The sequence below is a fragment of the Aotus nancymaae genome, unplaced genomic scaffold (genome assembly GCF_030222135.1).
Source record: "Aotus nancymaae isolate 86718 unplaced genomic scaffold, 86718_ANA_hifiasm-v0.15.2.pri h1tg000011l, whole genome shotgun sequence".
Classification (NCBI taxonomy): Eukaryota; Metazoa; Chordata; class Mammalia; order Primates; family Aotidae; genus Aotus; species Aotus nancymaae.
In genome coordinates, this window is record NW_026988422.1 from 51,070,167 (window position 1) to 51,089,467 (window position 19,301).

General features: G+C 38.9%; 1 protein-coding gene across 1 annotated transcript in view; it reads left to right on the forward strand.

Moving 5' to 3' along the window:
* GARIN2 (golgi associated RAB2 interactor family member 2) overlaps nt 1-7,762 on the forward strand; it is a 47,857-nt gene extending 40,095 nt beyond the window's left edge. Inside the window, exons 6-7 of the mRNA XM_064374482.1 lie at nt 1,054-1,082; nt 7,701-7,762. Of these exons, the coding sequence (XP_064230552.1) occupies nt 1,054-1,082; nt 7,701-7,714 (43 nt within the window). The 3' untranslated portion in view covers nt 7,715-7,762. The remainder of the gene's footprint in view (nt 1-1,053; nt 1,083-7,700) is intronic.
* Nucleotides 7,763-19,301: the final 11,539 nt, after the last annotated feature.

Below are 19,301 nucleotides of genomic sequence, written 5' to 3' on the forward strand. Positions count from 1 at the left end.
TCTCAGCCTCTTGAAAATTTTTATCATTAAGCTTAACCTTCACTTAAGTAATCAGATCTATTTGATGAAGACTATATGAATATTTATTTGTGACCTCTATAGAAAATTACCATTTTAACATTTACTTTCTGAAAGATCCATTGCAGAACTTGAACTGGGTTAATTTGCCAGACCCCTTAAAATGGATCACAATTATGTCTTTGCACATTTATTTTGGAGGATAATAGCTCAGATAATTATTCTTCCTGAACTATTTGTTTTATTCAATACTTCCAAAATATTTATTGAAAATGTGTCAAGAAATAAGAATTTGGTGAAAGTTATGTGACTTAAATTTACATTTTAGTATGCCAATGAGGTTAAGAAAATAAGTATTTTAATTATTGTTATCAATTTTAAAAATTAGCACAGAAAATAAGCTTCTTTATCCAAAGACATTTCTGAAAGTGAAATCTTCTAAAAAACTGCTAGTCTCCTATTTTATCCAATATACCATAAGAAATGTTATTAAATGTAAATAAGGTACTTTATTTACCTATAATATTCCCAAGCATGGCCACCCCCAGTAAGGCCACAGACTTGGTGGTAAAGAAGCTACCAGAAGTTGGTTATTTCTCCTAACCAACCATTTCAGAATTTATCCTCAGGTCTCTTTGAAACCTTCTATTCCCAACATAATTGACCTTATTTATTTATAAGGCTCAGCAGCAGCAGTTAACTTCTCTCAGCCTGATAAGGGAAGGACGGGGAGGCAGCAGTGTTGGGGATGCCAGCAGCCCTATGGAGTGACTGGCAGTAGACATAATAAAAATAGATTATATATTATTACATACAATAAACTTTTATGGCTTTTACAAATTGAATAGCCCACATGTTGCAGAAGTTTTTAGCTAATTTTACTCTCATATGTTCTATAATCAGTAATGACCTAGGCTTGCTAAACATGTTTCATTACTACCCACAAAGCATTTAAAGAATGACCAGTTATTTTATATCTAGTAAATCTTGTGGTTATGCTGGCAAATTTTTGAAATGTGCTATTTATTTTTACAGGAGCTTGAGAACTGAATCAAACACTTCAGGTATGGAACAAATTCCACTACATGTTTTATCATGATCCCTGGTATCCAGTAGCCATCTCTGATTCCTGGAAGAGTAGGGTGGTTAAGAGCAAAGGAATTCAGCTAGACTTTCTGATGCATTTTCTTTCTTCAATGTGCTCCATTCTGAGAATACTACATTGAAGAAACTCCTTCTCAAAGCTGATCCTCAGGCTATCTTTCAAGTGGAAGGCATTATGGTACTTTACTACTTCACTTTTTTTTTTCTGCACTGGTAGAGTTTAGTTTCCCAATTCCCTGTATGTAAATCGTCAGGCATAAACCACGCCAAGCCTAGTCCTGCAGGCAGAATCCAAAATACAGCAATCATAAGATCTGTGATCCCTTCTGATATACAAGGGCAATGGTCTACAAGTAAATTTTTGGTAAATATAAAATTATCCAGCTTCCCTTTTTTCCTCCTACATCTTTAGCCTCTACCAGGTGATACTGTTTAATGTTTTTGTTTGTTTGTTTGTTGTTTTTTTTGTGAGGCAGAGTCTTGCTCTGTCGCCAAGGCTGGAGGGCAGTGGCACAATCTTTGCTCACTGCAACCTCTGCCTCCTGGATTCAAGTGATTCTCCTGCCCCTGCCTCCCAAGTAGCTGGGATTACAGGCGTTCACTACCATGCCTGGCTAATTTTTGTATTGTTAGTATAGATGGGTTATACCATGTTGGCCAGGCTGGTCTCAAACTCTTAATGTCCAGTGATCTGCCCACCTGGGCCTCCCAAAGTGCTGGGATTCCAGGAGTGAGCCACTGCCCTGGCCCTATTTAATATTTATTTTTGTTTTTCGTAGTGGGGGGCGGGGGGCGGGGAGGCAGTGATGTTCTTTCTTTATATATTGCCATGTCTAAGAATCTTTAGCCTGTAATGAACTTTTTTTTTTTAATTGGGGAGGGAATCACCAACTTTTTGTGCAAACAATGCTAGCCTTCTTTTAAGCATTAAGAGCATAACTGCTTAAGAAATGACATAAGCAGGAGAGAGATCCAAGATGGCTGATGATTAGGAGCTCGGGCACATACCTCCCAGTGAAAGCGCAAAGAACGAGAGGACGCCACACTTTCAGACGAATATTAGCTGCTCACGGACCAGGAGATTCCCAGTGGAGGAGCTCCACGGGTCGCCAGGGCGACTCTTGTGGCCGGCGTGGCAGTTTTGCTGGTGCCTTAGCACGCCAGTTCTTGGTGCGGAGTCCGGAGATTCCCGGGCAGAAAAGCACCATCAGTCTTAACACTGCTGTTTTGGCCGGCTCAGTGGATTGCTCAGATTTCGGTGCAGGGAATCAACAAGTTGGACGTCAGAGACCCAGTTAGAAAGTCGGTAATTATAAAGACGACAGATGGACAAATATATAATGAAGGGAAGAAACCAGCATAAAAAGGTAGAGAATACTCAAAATCAGAATGCCTCTCCCTCTACAGGGGATTGCAATTCCTCATCAGTAACGGAACAAGGCTTAATAGATTACACGTGTGTTCCAATAACAGAAGCAGGTTTCAAAACGTGGGTGATAAGAAACTTCTGTGAATTAAAAGAACTTGTTCTAACCCAATGCAAAGAAACTAAGAACCTTGAAAAAAGGTTTGACGAAATGTTAACGAGAATGGACAATTTAGAGAAGAATATAAGTGAATTGATGGAGCTGAAAAACACAACACGAGAACTTCGTGAAGCATGCACAAGTTTAAACAGTCGAATTGATCAAGCAGAAGGAAGGATATCAGAAGTGGAGGACCAGCTCAGTGAAATGAAACGAGAAGACAAGAATGCAGAAAAAAGGATGAAAAGGAATGAGCAAAGTCTCCAGGAAATATGGGACTATGTGAAAAGACCTAATTTACGTTTGATAGGTGTACCTGAATGTGATGAAGAGAATGAATCCAAGTTGGAAAATACTCTTCAGGATATCATTCAGGAAAATTTTCCCAACCTGGCAAGGCAGGGTAATACTCAACTCCAGGTAATACAGAGAACACCACAAAGATATTCTGCAAGAAGACCAACCCCAAGGCACATAATCACCAGATTTATTAGGGTTGAAATGAAGGAGAAAATACTAAGGGCAGCCAGAGAGAAAGGTCAGGTTACCCATAAAGGGAAACCTATCAGACTTACAGCAGATCTCTCAGCAGAAACCCTACAAGCCAGAAAAGAGTGGGGACCAATATTTAACATCCTTAAAGAAAAGAACTTTCAACCCAGAATTTCCTATCCAGCCAAACTAAGCTTTATGAGCGAAGGAAAAATTAAATCTTTTGCGAACAAACAAGTACTTAGAGAGTTCACCACCACCAGGCCTGCTTTACAAGAGCTTCTGAAAGAAGCACTATACATATAAAGGAACAACCAATATCAGCCTTTCCAAAAATATATCAAAAAGCAAAGAACTTTAACACAATAAAAAATTTACATCAACTAATTGGCAAAACAGCCAGCTAGCATCAAATGCTGGTATTAAACTTACATATATTTTAATTGGATAAAAAGCCAAAACCCATCGGTATGCTGCATCCGGGCCCATCTTACATGCAACAATACACAAAGACTCAGAGAGAAGGAGGAAGATTTACCAATCAAACAGAGAGTAAAAATAAACTAATAAACAAAAAGCAGGAGATGCAATTCTTGCCTCTGATAAAGTAGACTTTAAAGCAACAAAGATCAAAAGAGGCGAGGAATGACATTACATATTGGCAAAAGGATCAATGCAGCAAGAAGAGCTAACGATTCTATAGATCAACGAGATAGAAAATTAACAAGGATATTCAGAACTTGAACTCAGACCCAGAACAAGTAAACTTAATAAACATTTATAGAACTCTCCACTTCAAATACACAAAACATACATTACCACCTCACACCTATTCCAAAGGTGACTATATAATTGGAAGTAAATCACTCCTCAGTAATCGCATAGCATTTCATAGGTTTAAATTAAATATTGGTTGGCTGTTTGTTTGTTATCTTCTTCCCTTATTCCTTCCTGACTACATCATTAAGTATAATTATCAGTATAAAAGAGGTTTTCAATACCCATTACTAAATTGCATTCTAGCCTGGGCAAGAAAGCAATACTCCCATTCTCTCTCCCTCTTTCTTTTCCTTCTCCCTCCTCCCCATTCTCTCTCTCTCTTTCTCTTCCTTTTTCCTCCTTCCTATTCTCTCTCTCTCTTTCTCTTTAAAAAAAAAAAAAGAAATGACATAAGCAATAATTCTACACCTACATCTCCCCTAAAATAACCTATTTTGTTTTTTACAAATGTGCACAGCTTTAGCAAGTTAAATGTAATGAACTTTTAATGTGGAGGTTGTCTTATAGGCACCTGTGAAATCTCTCTCTTTGCTGAGTGCTAAACCAGCTTTAAGTTACTTTCTAATCTGAGAGATGGACCAAGCCTCAGCTTCAGTCATGCACATAAAAGAACACTATGGAAGGAATATTTAACTTGGCTTAAGTGAAGAGAAAAAAAAATACTACTTCAAAAGGCAAGAAACACTTGAAGGCAGTTTAAGTCATATGTACAAATCATATGTACTCTCACAAAAAAAGGAAATTATTATTGGATAGGTTTTTATACAACTAGGAATTGTCTTTGGGCCTTCCTATTGGGCTTTTTCTTTTTCTTTTTTTTTTTTTTTTGAGATGGGGTCTTGCTCTTTCGCCCAGGCCAGAGTGCAGTGGCATCATCTCAACTCACTGCAACCTCCGCCTCCCGGGTTCAAGTGATTCTCCTGCCTCAGCCTCCCAAGTAGCTGGGATTACAGGCGCCTGCCATTACACCTGGCTAATTTTTGCATTTTTAGTAGAGACAGGGTTTCACCATGTGGGCCAGGCTAGTCGAACTCTAGACCTCAAGTGTTCTGCCCACCTTGGCCTCCCAAAGTGCTGGGATTACAGGCATGAGCCACACTACACCCAGCCCCCATTGGGCTTTAGTGTCTATAAGTACCAGATGAACTTCACTGTAATGTGGTTTGGCCTATATTCCAATTGATAATATTGAACCTGAGAACATTATAAGGAAATGCTATCATAGCTTATGAGAAAAGTGCAAAATCTCCTTTGCAGTACAGAATTTTCATCTATTAACTTCTGCTCTAAACTGTATTTCATAAAGAAATCACACTAAATTTGTAGAAATTTCAGTGATATCTAGTATATGCAAATATTTTCCTCTTAGTTGCTAAAAGGAAGGGCAAATCTACTAGCAGCCTTAACTACTATTAAAAACATTGCATGCAATAAGCATATTCTGTGTACGTTCTGAGACAGTCATGTATTTAGCCATGGGAGTTTCAAATTAATGTAAAACATTGACACTGTTCTCTTCATCCTATATGTGACTAATTCTTTTACCTTTTTTCTAGCACAGACAGTATTTGATTCCTATGTATCATATATGCAGCACTGTGTAGGCTGTGGGAGGGATTAAAAAAGAACTGGACACAGTCTGGCATAGTGGTGTGCGCCTATAGTCTCAGCTACTTGCGATGCTGAGGCGGGAGGATGGCTTGAGCCTGGGAGTTTAAGGCTGTAGTGACCTGTGGTCACGCCACTGCACTCCAGCCTAAGCAACACAGTGAGAATGCTGTCTCAAAAATACAAAACCAAAACACAGTAAAATAACAGGATATGTTACCTGGCCTTAGGACATGTGCCCAAATAATATAAACCAGAACGTATGTTAGTTAGGTGTACTTTAAAAGAAAAGTCCAGAACTTATTTTTAGCTCAGGAAAGGAAATAATGAGACTGTATGAAAAAGGCAGTCTTTGAGTTAGGAAAGGGGAAAACAAGGATATCCTGAATATAGGGAACAGGGTGAGCAAAATCAAACAAATGGGAAAGTGTTGGGCATATTCAATTTAGGAGTAGTGAGAGATGTGGCTGAAAAGCAAAGCAAGAGCCAAACTATAGAAATAATGGACCATGCTAAGAAGTTAGGTAGCTAAAGAGGAGCCACTGAAAGGCAGGGAAATGACAACATTAGTGTTATGTTTTAGAATGATTACTCTGACTACAGTCTCTAAGAGAAGCTAGAGGAAGCTAGAGGTAGGGAGACCAGTTAGGAAGCTATTCTAAAAGTCAGGTGAAGTGTACCAAAGTCTTGAACCAGGTGAGAAGCAATCACAGTGGAAACAAGGACACGAATCCATGATCAAGAAGAGTTATTAACCAGCTGCCTGCAGGGACCAGAGTTAAAAAACTGGGTATGTCAGTTTGGGAGACACCATGACTAGGTTATAGTAAGCTCATGAAACAAGCTGGGGAAAGGAATTGGAAAAATTTTGAAAGGGAATGATTAAGAAATCAATTCTGGGCCGGGCGCGGTGGCTCATGCCTGTAATCCCAGCACTTTGGGAGGCCGAGGCGGGTGGATCACGAGGTCAAGAGATCGAGACCATCCCGTTCAACATGGTGAAACCCCGTCTCAACTAAAAATACAAAAAATTAGCTGGACACGGTGGCGCGTGCCTGTAATCCCAGCTGCTCAGGAGGCTGAGGCAGGAGAATTGCCTGAACCCAGGAGGCAGAGGTTGCAGTGAGCCGAGATCACGCCATTGCACTCCAGTCTGGGTAACAAGAGTGAAACTCCATCTCAAAAAAAAAAAAAAAGAAATCAACTCTGAATCACTGAAGTTAGAATCAAACGACCTAGCTTTTAGTTCTAACTACACAACCTGTATTACATAACCATTAATCTCTCTGGGCCTCAATTTCTTCAACTATAAAAAGTGTATGCAAGTGGCTGGGTGAGGGGAGGAGGAGGGCATGATTAGCTGTCTCAAGACCCTTTTGGCAGTTAAGATTCTATGAGCTGTCATGTTTGTAGTCCTGGGCCTCATATTTAACAACCTAGCAGGCAGCTTGAAATGGGGCTTTGGAAATCAGAAGCTAAGCAAAGATACAGCAAATGAGGAGCAAAATTCCACTGTATGCTTGTTAAATTACAAGGGTGGTACAACATATAAAATGGGCATGCAGTTTTCCTCAAAGTATTAATTATTTTCCCTGTTTGTTTTCTCTTATGTACTTCTTACTTCTTTCTATCTTTTCCTCCCATGTTTTCCCACTTTTTTCTTACTTAGGCTTGTATTGTTTTTCAGTTTTTCCCGATTAGCATTCCTTTCCCCATTTTCACTCTCCTCTATATCACCTGCTCTCCTTCCATATACTTTTACTCTCACTTGACACCCTGGAAGAAAAGCAAAGACTGGTCAAATCTTAATCCCTCATTTTATTAAATGTAATTGGAGTATAAATTAAAAATGAGTCTGTAATTCTAATTTATATTCTAGGTAGAAATCAGAATAATAACTGCTCCCCACAGTAGCAAAACAAATTCTAAGAAATTATGTTTCTTTTAATAACGTTTTAATTGCTAGATTTTTAAAAAAGATATTCATCCAAAATATCTTTATTTTTTATATCAAGAAGAAAAGTTGTAGTATAAATATAATTTTATTTATTTCAATTATTATTTTACCTATATTTAGTTTCTCTTGTCTTAACAGTAATAACATTAAAAATATTCTGTATTTCAGACTTTTGATTAAATGGACTGACTTCTCCACCTTTTTTTAAAAATCAGATACAAACTACTGAATGAAAAAACAAACACAGCTCAGGAAAAGACAATCAGTGCAAGAGGAAAACCAAGCAGTGACTTCTATGTGGCAGAAATAAAGCCTACTGCTAATCATTAAGAATTCAAATCCTTTTCACATGTACCCCAAAACCTAAAATGCAATAAAAAAAAAAAAGAATTCAAATCCATGTCAACCTAATTTCATAAATCTTAACTAATTTAATTGTGGATATTTATTTTAAAGGAAGCTAGAGGACTATGCAAAACTACAAGATTTCCAATTCATAAACTCAGTTTTTACCTATGGGATTTCTTTTCTTTGAGATTGATGGAAAATTTTGTTATTCTCTTGTTTTTACTTTTCTCATTTGTACTTTAGTCCAACATTGTTTTGTTTCTACACTGGACAATGTGAGGTGACTGAAAGTGGGGACTATGTTCATCTTTTGTTCTAGCTGACTACCTGGTGCTGAGAGACAGTATTTATTGAATCAATGTGTAATTTTTAAACAGGTTAAAAAAAATCCATACACTTTAAAAAATAACAAAGAAACTACAGACAGTCCCTATCCAGAGAATGGTCTGACTTTTATTTTTACTTTTTGATACAGTCACGCTCTGTCACCAAGCTGGAGTGTAATGGCATGATCTCGGCTCACTGCAACCTCCACCTCCCAAGTTCAAGTGATTCTCCTGCCTCAGCCTCCCATAAAGCTACAGGCACACACCACCATACCCATCTAATTTTTGTATTTTTATAGAGATGGGGTTTCACCATGTTGAGATGATCTTGATCTCTTGACCTCTTGATCCGCCTGCCTCCCAAAGTGCTAAGATTACAGGTGTGAGCCACTGTGCCCAGCCAGTTTGACTTTTTAAAAGCCATCACTTATTTTCTAAAAGCTGCTAATCATTCTACAACATGTTTTTTACATATTATCTCACTTAATCTTCACAATAATATGAGGGACACTATTATTTTCCCTGTTTTACAGATGGTAAAAGTGAAGCTTAGAGGTTAAAGTTACTTGTCCAAGTCACACAGCTAGAAAATGGTAGAGATGGCCTTTGAACCCAAGAAGCCCAACACCCAAGCTAAACACAAATTTGCGATTCACATTAGAACTCATATTTTAAATTCAGAATAAGGATAGTTAGGTTTTTAAAAAGCTATGGAAATCTATTCAAGTCAAATCTCACACAAACAGTACTGGTTTTTCTACTGTAAACTGAGAATATCTCTCATCTCCATCTTTCTTTTCCTGTCCCACAGGCAACTCTCTAGAACTGCATAGTCCCGTATGGTGGCCACTAGGCATATATGGCTATTGAGCACCTGCAATGTAGCTAGTGTGACTGAGAAACTGAATTTTAGATTCTTTTTAATAAATCTAAATTCTAATTTTAAAACTAGAACAATGTACAATATTTTTCCATAAACACAACTTTATTGTTTTGGTAGGGCTACCTTGTTCACTTCAACTGTTGAAAATCTAGTGTCTAAAGTAAGATACACTGTAAGTGTAAAATATATGCTAGATTTAGTCTTTGAGAAAAGAAGAATGCAAAATATTTCCTTAATAAGTATTATAAGCCATGCGCGGTGGCTCACACCTGTAATCCCAGCACTTTGGAAGGCTGAGGTGGGCGGATCATGATGTCAGGAGTTCGAGACCAGCCTGACCAACATGGTGAAACCCCGTCTCTTCTAAAAAAAATACAAAATTAGCTGGACATGGTGGCATGACCCCGTAATCCCAGATACTTAGGAGGCTGAACCAAGAGAATTGCTTGAACCTGGGAGGCGGAGGTTGCAGTAGGCTAAGATCGCACCACTACACTCCAGCCTGGGTGACAGAGCAAGACTCCATCTCAAAAAAAAAAAGTGTTATATTGATTATATGTTTAAATAATATTTGAAAATATTGGTTAAATAAAAATATTTAAGGATTAATTTCATATTTCTTTTTACTTTTTTGATGTGCCTACAAAGCAATGTGTCACAAAATTACATAGGTGAAAAAAAATGTGACTCATGATAGATTTCCATCAGACAGCACTTCTCTGGAGAAAAACCATCTACCCAATTTCTTGGCCCACAGCCCAGGGAATTCCCCTCCTCCTCTCCCTGCTGTTCCAAAGATAGAAGGAGTTTCTTTCCAACCTTCACAATTAGGAGTAAAAGCAAAGGTTCCATGAAACCGAAAGGAGACTAATGTTTTTAAGTTAGGTATATACATAAACCAACAGTTTCTAATTTGGAGATGACTATATCGTCATAGAAACTGTTTTGATGATACAGATTATCTGTAACTTCTACTTTTGTTCACTAGGGGGGAAAAAGATTATCTAACAAAATGATTTTTACAGGAAGAAAGTTATAACTATGAGTGATTATTTCTATCTAGCAACATAATCCTTCAAAGGGCAACATACACTGTAGCTGATGTACAACCACCTTGGAAAACATTTTGGAAAATTAAGTTAAGACATGTGATCAGCTGGACATGGTTGCTCATGCCTATATTCCCAGCACTTTGGGAGGCTCAGGCAGGAGGATTGCTTGGGCCCAGGAGTTTGAGACCAGCCTGGACAACAAAGTGAGGCCCTGTCTCTACAAAAAATTAGCTGGGATGGCCCACATCTAAGGTCCCAGCTACTCGAGTGACTGAGGATGGATGATTGCTTGAGCTTGGGAGGTCGAGGCTGCAGTGACCCATGCCACTGTACTGCAGCCTGGGTGACAGTGCAAGATTCTCTCTCTCAAAAAAAAAAAAAAAAAAAAAAAGACATATGATCAAACAATTATATTCCTAGGTATTTAAAAAAAACTAAAAACATGTTCACATATATTTAAAATAAGACATATATTCAAAATAAGACGCGTACACAAATAGTCATAGTTTTGTTCATAATAGCAAAAAACTAGAAACACCGAAATGCCCATCAACAGGTGAATAATTAAACTGTGGTATGGTCATACAGTGATACTACTTAGCAACAAAAAGAAACTTAACTATGGAATACAAAAGTCCCCCCTTATCCACAGTCTTGCTTTCCACAGTTTCAGTTACCTATGGTCAAAAAATATTAAATAGTTCCAGAAATAAATAATTGATAGGTTTTAAATTGCATGTGATTCTGAGTAGCATAATGAAATCTTACACCATCCCAACTGGAACAGGAACCATCCCCTTGCAGCTATCCAGGCTGTATATGTTACCTGTTCCTTAGTCAGTAGCCTTCTCGATGATCAGATTGAAAAGACAGTGTATACGGGATTTCACCATCCAAGGTTTCAGGCATCCACGAGGGGTCTTGGAAGTTATCCCCTGCAGATGGAAGGTGGGTGGGCTACTGCAGATGCAACAACATGTGGGTGAACCTTAGAAATATGTTGGGTAATGCTATATAATTCAATTTATATGAAGATTTAGGAGACAAAACTAATTTAAAAAGACAAATCAGATTAGTGGTTGCCTAGGGTTGGGGGTAGTCAGGAGGATATTGACTGCAAAGTAGTTCGAGGAAACTTTTTGAGGTGATGGAAATGTTCTTTTTTTTTTTTTTCTAGAGACAGGATCTTGTTCTGAAGTGTAGTGGCACTGTAACCTCATACTCCTGGGCTCAAGTGATCCTCCCACTTCAGCCTCCAAAGTAGCTTGAACTACAGGCATACACCACCATATGCAGCTAATTTTTAAAAATTTTTTGTAGAGACAGGGTCTTGCTATGTTGCCCAGATTGGTCTCAATCTCCTGCCCTCTAGTGATTTTCTTACCTCAGCCTCTCAAAGTGCAGGGATTAAAGGCCTGAGCCACTAGGTCGGGCCTGATGGAAACATTCTATCTCCTGATTACAGCAGTGGTTACGTTAGAGTGTACATTTATCCAACTAAATATTTTAAGATAGGTGCCTTTTTTTGCACACAAATTATACCTCAATAGGTGGAACTCAGTGATTCATGCCTGTAATCCCAGCACTTTGGGAAGCTGAGGTGGCTGGATCACTTGAGGTCAGAGTTGAAGACCAACCTGGCCAACATAGCGAAACCCTGTCTCTACTAAAAATACAAAAAAGTTAACTTCCCAGCTACTAGGAAGGCTGGGGTAGGAGAATCACTTGAACCTGGGAGGCAGAGGTTGCAGTGAGCCCAGATCATGCCACTGTATTCCAGCCTGGGTGACAGAGTGAGACTGTGTCTTAAAAAAAAAAAAATTAACATGATAATTTGTGTCTATAGTACTTATCATACATTAGATTATCTGGTGGTTTTAAAAATATGTCTACAAATGCTTTATTCTTCCTCCCTTCAAGGGATGGAGCCTATTTCCCTTTCTTTGGGTGAAGATGAGATTTAGCAACTTGCTTGTAGGCAATAAGGTGGCAGTGGTGATGTGTGGTTTTTGGAGATTAGGTCATAAAACAGCCCTATGGTTTCTGTTTTTGTTGCTCTCTCTCTCTTTCTTTTTTCTTTCTTTGAGACGGAGTTTCGCTCCTGTTGCCCATGCTGGAGTGCAATGGCGCAATCTCGGCTCACTGCAACCTCTGCCTACCAGGTTCAAGCAATTCTCCTGCTTCAGCCTCTCAAGTAGCCATGATTACAGGCATGCACCACCAGGCCTGGCCTGTTGCTCTCTCTTAAGCCAGCTGTCACATCCTTAGATCATTTGCCCTGGGGGAAGCCAGCTGTTCCTTATGAGAAGGAACAAAGACCAACTCTTATGACAAGGAACAAGGTCAAATGACAAGGAACAGAGACCTCTAGCTAATAGACATTTGAGTGAGACTCCTGGAAGCAGATCCTTTAGTCCTACTCATGCCTTCAGGTGACTGAAGTCCCAGCCAACCCCCTGCTTGTAACCTCAGGAGACACCCTGAACCAAAGCCACCCAGCTAAGCTGCTTCTGGCTTCCTGAGCTGCAGCATGGGAGAAATAACATGTGCAGGTAATTTTGGATCACCAAATCACATTTATCTCTAATTCTACTATTAGAAAAAAGAACTTGTCCTTCTGTGTATATTTTAGATGAGAATTTCTAAATGTTTTATGAAATGCTAACTAAAGTGCTGGGCACCCTTTGAAATCACTCCATTTTCTTTATTAAAGTGAATTCTCACATTTTACCAAGATCCTAGGTGTATTCATAGCCTATATTCAGTCTAAACTTATAAGGAAAAAAAAAAAATCAGTGCATTTTTATGCCTGTTGCCAAATTGTTCTCAGTTCTCCAGTGCCCTGGGCTGAGATAACATGGGTTGGGAGACTTGTTTGCTGTTCTGCCTTCCTGCATTTGCTTGAAGTGTTACCCAGAGGCCATAGGCCTGAAAGCTTTCAGTCTAAGTACTTGGTTAGTCAGGTCATGGCACAAGCTACACATTGTTCACATTTACTTGATTTAAAACCATTTATATTTCCAAATATGGTTTTAAAAATTCTCCTAAAAATTATTCTGGAAAATAGAAAAAAAAAAAAAGAAAATAGTATCTATTTTCTCTGAGAGCCCTAAAGGATTCTACTGTGCTGTTCCCATGTCTCTCATTCCACCAACACACTTTTATTCTTTTGGAGAGAGAGTCTTGCTCTGTCACCCAGGCTGGAGTACAGTGATGCAATCTCAGCTTACTACAACCACTACCTCCCAGGTTCAAGCAATTCTCCTGCCTCAGCCTCCAGAGTCACTGGGACTACAGGTGTGTACCACCACGCCCGGCTAATTTTTGTATTTTTAGTAGAGATGGGGTTTTTACCATGTTGCCCAAGCTGATCATAAAATCCTGATTTCAAGCAATCCACCCACCTTGGCCTCCCAACACACTTTTAAAAACCTGGTGGAAGACCAAATACCTATTCCAATTCTGCCATAGTCTATCACATGAGAAGGTAGGGCTTTTCCATGAGAAAAAAATTTGCAAAGTCTCAGATATCTGCTGCTACTGACAGTTTTTGCAAGTTTCTAGTTAGCATTACCTCCTATATCTGAACTGTAATTTCCATCTGAAACTCCCTTCCTCTGGCTGACGTCTCCCAGTCTGTCTCAGACAGGTGGGAAGAAGGCTAGAGCAATAATCCAAGCAAAAAATGATGATGGTCTAGAGTAGGATGGTAGCAGTGGGGACGGGGAGAAGTGAAGATAGATAAACAGGATTTCCTGATGGGTTGAATGTGCCATGTGAAAGAACACCTGGATAACTGGAAACTGGTTTAAAATAAATAGTTCTGCCATGTAAAATGTACAATACTCAGAAATTTAAATGTAGATTCCAGCTGATAGTTGAATGCAGGATTCTGGAATTTAGGGCAGAAGTTCAGACTAAAGATAAATTTGGAGTGAACAGTATATAGATGGAATTTGAAGCCGTGAGACCAGATGAAAGAATGTAGGGAGTAACAAAGAACACATGATAAAAATAAAGACAAACAGTAAATACATACTGTGTCCAGCACTGTTCTAAGCACTTTCATATATAACTTCATTTTGTCTTCACAAGCACTGTAGGAGGTAGCTGCTTTTATTATACTCATTTTATGAATAAGGAAGTAAACTTCAGAGAAATTAAGTGACATTCTTCTAATCAGACAGCTAGCAAATGATAGAGCTGGATTTAAACCCAGGCAGAGAGAGAAGTAAAATATTCCATTTTAGAGCTCTGGGACACTCCAAATATTAGCATACAAGGAGACAAATAAGAACCAGCAAAGGATTCTAAGGAGGAAGTTCCAGTGAGATGGGAGGGGAAATAAGAATGGTGTTTCAGGAGCCCAGAGAAGAAAATGGAGAAAATTATCAGCCCCATCAGATACTGCAGACAGGTCACATAAGATGAAAACTGACTTTTGCATTTAACAAAGTGGCTGAAATCAGTGACTACATGTCAAGTGGAATGAGTTCAAGAGAGAATAGGAGAAGAGGCATTAGAGTTCCACTCTTTAAAGTTTAGGCGGATGTAGTGGCTCATGCCTGTAATCTCAGCACTTTGGCAGGCCAAGACAGGTGGATCATCTGAGGTCAGGAGTTTGAGACCACCCTGGCCAACAAGGTGAAAACCCACCTTTACTAAAAATACAAAAAATCTACTGAGTGTGGTGGCGCACACCTGTAATCCCAGTTACTCAGGAGGCTGAGGCAGGAGGATTGCTTGAACCCAGGAGGCAGAGTTTGCAGTGAGCTGATATTACTGCATTCCAGCCTGGGCGACAAGAGTAAAACTCCATCTCTAAAAAAAAAAAAGTTCAGGCCAGATACCATCTAGATCCAGTGACAGGTATTTACATGTAAATATTAATTAAAGTAGCACTGAAATTTTTCACACAAAACAGAAGTGTGATTGGAGCTTGGTGAGGAAAAAACATAGGTAATTTTATAGCCCTTTTCAAGGAGAACAAACTTCATTTCCTCTTTCTTGACATTTGGTCTTGATCTTTCCTTCATTAGAAATTTTTCCAAGTCTTAAATTTACCTACCTCCTCTCTTGGAAATAAAATTTCTCATGAATCCTGTTTTATTTCTTGACACATCTCCAGACTGGCACAGGACCACCCTAATGGGTACAAATAAAAGAGTGATAAATGACTGACATTCTAAATGTTGAATATCTTACCCTGAGGCTTTTGTTGACTCTTGTTTCCATATTAAGCTTATGCTTCTTTTCTCTGTTTATTTCAATCAGTCATTCACATTTAGAAAAAGTTTTATGTGTATCTTTTTAAAATTTTTAAATTAAATTGATAAAAAATAGATATATTTATGACATAAACATAGTATTTTAAAATATGTTTACATTGTGGAACGGCTAAATCAAGCTAATTAACATTACCTCCCATACCATTTGTTTTGTGGTAAAAACATTTAAAATCTAGTCTCTTAAGACTAAAGTATATTATACATTGTTATCAACGATAAAATCACCATGTTGCACAAATAGATCTCTTGAACTTATTCCTCCTAACTGAAATTTTGTATCCTTTGACCAACATCTCCCCACTCCTCCCTTGCAACTCATGCCTAGATTTTTAAAGCCATGTATAAGATCTTGATTTTCCTATTATTATGAGTACTTTCAGGGCAGTTTATCACTCTTCCCACCCTCACCTTCACTAGATAGTAAAGCTCCTCCTGGTATAAGACCTTTTCTTTCTTTGAGTCTAGAGCACTTACTTCCATTCACCATGCTTTTCCTGGTATTTTATTTACCTTATCGTGTCCTTTTTCCTACCTTTCCTGTTCCTCCAGGATAAGGACTGTCACACAAGTTTCAGTGCCTACAGTACAATGTTTAGCCCATTAAATGAATAATCATTTGTTAAAGTCAATTAAGTTGAATAATACTGACCTGTACTGAATTACACTGATGCAGATAGTTGGACCTTCCATTCCATAACAACTGTATAATGTTCTTAGCTTAGGGATATACTATATTTAGCTAGATTTATGAAAGTTTAAATTCTGCTATAAAACATCAAAATAAAAATGATAACTAACCCAATTAAATTAGAAAAGTTCATGGTTTGTTGGTTTACTTTTTTAAATTTTTTTATTTTAGATATTTGACCAGGCATGGTGGCTCATGCCTATAATCCTAGCACTTTGGGAGGCTGAGGTGGGCGAAATCATTTGAGGTCAGGAGTTTGAGACCAGCCTGGTCAACATGCTAGTCTCGAACATGGCCCATCTCTACTAAAAATTCAAAAAATATTAGCCAGGTGTGGTGCTGGGTGCCTGTAATCCCAGCTACTGAGAGGCTGAGGCAGGAGCATCACTTGAACCTGGGAGGCAGAGGTTGCAGTGAGCCATTGCGCCACTGCACTCCAGCCTGGGCGACCGAGTGAGACTCTGTCTCAAAAAAAAAAAGATATTTATTTACTAGTACTAGTATTAGTAGGTGATTTTTGTTTCACAACTTCTCTTTTATCTGAGTCAGTGAGTATTTTGCTTTTATTATACATTTCTCTGATCATCTGGTTCATACAATTATAAGTGATTAGGCTACTAATTCACCTATGAAAATTCTAATTCTTTTTTTTTTTTTTTTAAGATGGGGTTTCACCATGATGGCTAGGCTGGTCTTGAACTCCTGACCTCAGGTGATCCACCCACCTCGGCCTCCCAAAGTGCTAGGATTACAGGCATCAGCCACCGCGCCCGGCCAAAAATTCTAATTCTAAGTGCTAATTCACTGATGTACTAGTGAAAGCCAGGTTATAAAAACTATACTAGTGAAGACCTGGGTTTCACTAGTACAAAGAGGAGATATAATAGCCTTAGTTAAGGCTAGATTTCATATAAAATAGGGAATAATGAATATTGAAAACCAAAATTTCAGATCTTTCTACAAGTCGCTGAAGTGCAACATGAATATATTTCCCTCCAAACATTTTTTTTTTTAATTTTAGAGAAGGGGGTCTTGCTGTGTTGCCCAGGTTGGACTTGAACTCCTGGGCTCAAAAGATCCTCCCAGTTTAACCCCCTAATTAGCTGGGCCTATAGACACACATCACCATGTCTGGCTTCCCAAAACTTTTAATGAAATAAAATAGGATGGCATCTTATTACATAAACATGTAATCAGGGATATTGATAGACAATGGGTTAAGCAGATGACATGATGAGAAAGAAGGGAGAGTATTTACTATGGTAACTATCTACCTTATACCTGGTTTTACAGTTAGGCTTTCACTACTCACCCATAATACTTAGATACAAATTTGTTAGAGTGACTCAGCAGGTGAACTGCCTCCTGACAAGGATGAACAGCCCTTCCGACAGGGGGTTTAAACCACAGATTACCCATTTCATTCTATTTTGGGATGAATATTATCTTCTCTTAACCTCCTATGCTATCCATGTTAGACTCTATGCAGAGGCTACCAGAATCCTAAAACTAGGGGGAAAAAGTAGTTAACTCCTTCATATTACAGATCAGAAAATTTAGACCCAGGAAGCTTCTCACACATCTAAATTGCAGAACTAGTTAGCAGCGAAGCTAAAATTCAAATCTAATCACCATGGCTCCAATTTCTATACCATTCCCTCTTTCAGCTACTCTTCACTTTTTACACATATACCAGTAATTTGTATGACTTGGAGATTCTTGGATTGACTCAATTCACCAGAAAAATAGATTTCTTTTTTCCTTTCTTTTTTCTTTTTTTTTGAGACACGGTCTTCCTCTGTTACCCAGGCTAGAGAGCAGTGGCATAATCACAGCTCACTAGACCTCCTGGGCCCAAGGGATCCTCCCATCTCAGCCTCCCAAGAAGCTAGTACTACAAGAGTGCACCACCACACCCAGCAAATTTTTAAATTTTTTTCTTAGAGATGGGGTCTCCCTATGTTGCCCAGGCTAGTTTCAATTCTTGGGCTCAAGCAATCCTACCAGTTTGGCCTCCCAAAGTGTTGGGATCACAGGCGTGAGTCACTGCACCTGACCCACTGGAGAGTAGATTTGTTATTTGCTGTAGGATCTGCCTTCTTTTAAAATGAAAATATCTTTAGGAGGTAAAATAATAACTTTATTTTTGAGACAGGGTCTCACTCTATTGCCCAGGCTGGAGTGCAGTGGTGTGATCTCAGCTCCCTGCAGCTTCGACCCCCTAGGCTTAGATGATCCTCCTGCCTCAGCCTCCCAAGTAGCTGGGACTACAGGCACACAGCATCATGCCCAGCTAATTTTGTATTTTTTGTAGAGATGGGTTTTTGCCATGTTGCCAAGGCTGGTCTTGAACTCCTGTACTCAAGGGATCCACACACCTTGGCCTCCCAAAATGCTGGGATTACAGGTGTAAGCCACCATGCCAGGCCATAACTAATATTTTTATAGCACCTCTTTTCCTGAAAAAATGCCCTTCTGAATTGTTATAGCCCTTTATAAAGGAATTTTCACATATTTTGAGATCAGTAAGTAGCTGCTCTGTTATCTCACACTCATATTAATAATCATTTTATTAGTGTAGGGTACTGTAACAGGAATCTAAGCAGCTGAAGAATCAAGGCTAGTTACTTGGAGTGTTCATTTGGGTGGAGGCTTTTTTTGTGTGTGTTTTCTTGTTGATTTGCAAAACTGCCTGGGGCTGAGAGATTGGAAGTTAGATAAAGATATACTATCTTTCCAAAGAGGTCCTTTCTTTGAACAGCTAGATCTGCAGTCCTTACCTTGGAGGTGATTTTGCCCATCTCTCCCCATGACCTTCGGTAATGACATTTTTGATTGTCACATTGGGGAGGGTGGTGCTACTGGCACCTAGTAGGTAGAGGCTGGGGATGCTCCTAAACATCCTATGATGCAAAGGACAGTCCCCACAAGAATTATCCAGCCCAAATGTCAATAGTGCCAAAAAATGGGAAATTATAAGCTAGAGAAAGAAGAATTTATTGAGGAGCTGAAGGAAGCTTGTTGAATTATTATTTATGTTATATATTTAAGAACTTAGAGGCCGGGCACGGTGGCTCATGCCTGTAATCCTAGCATTTTGGGAGGCTGGAAAAGGGTGAATCACCTGAGATCAGGAGTTCAAGACTGGCTTGTCCAATGTGGTGAAACCCTGTCTCTACTAACAAAACAAAAACTAGCTGAGCGTGGTGGTGGGCGCTTGTAATCCCAGTT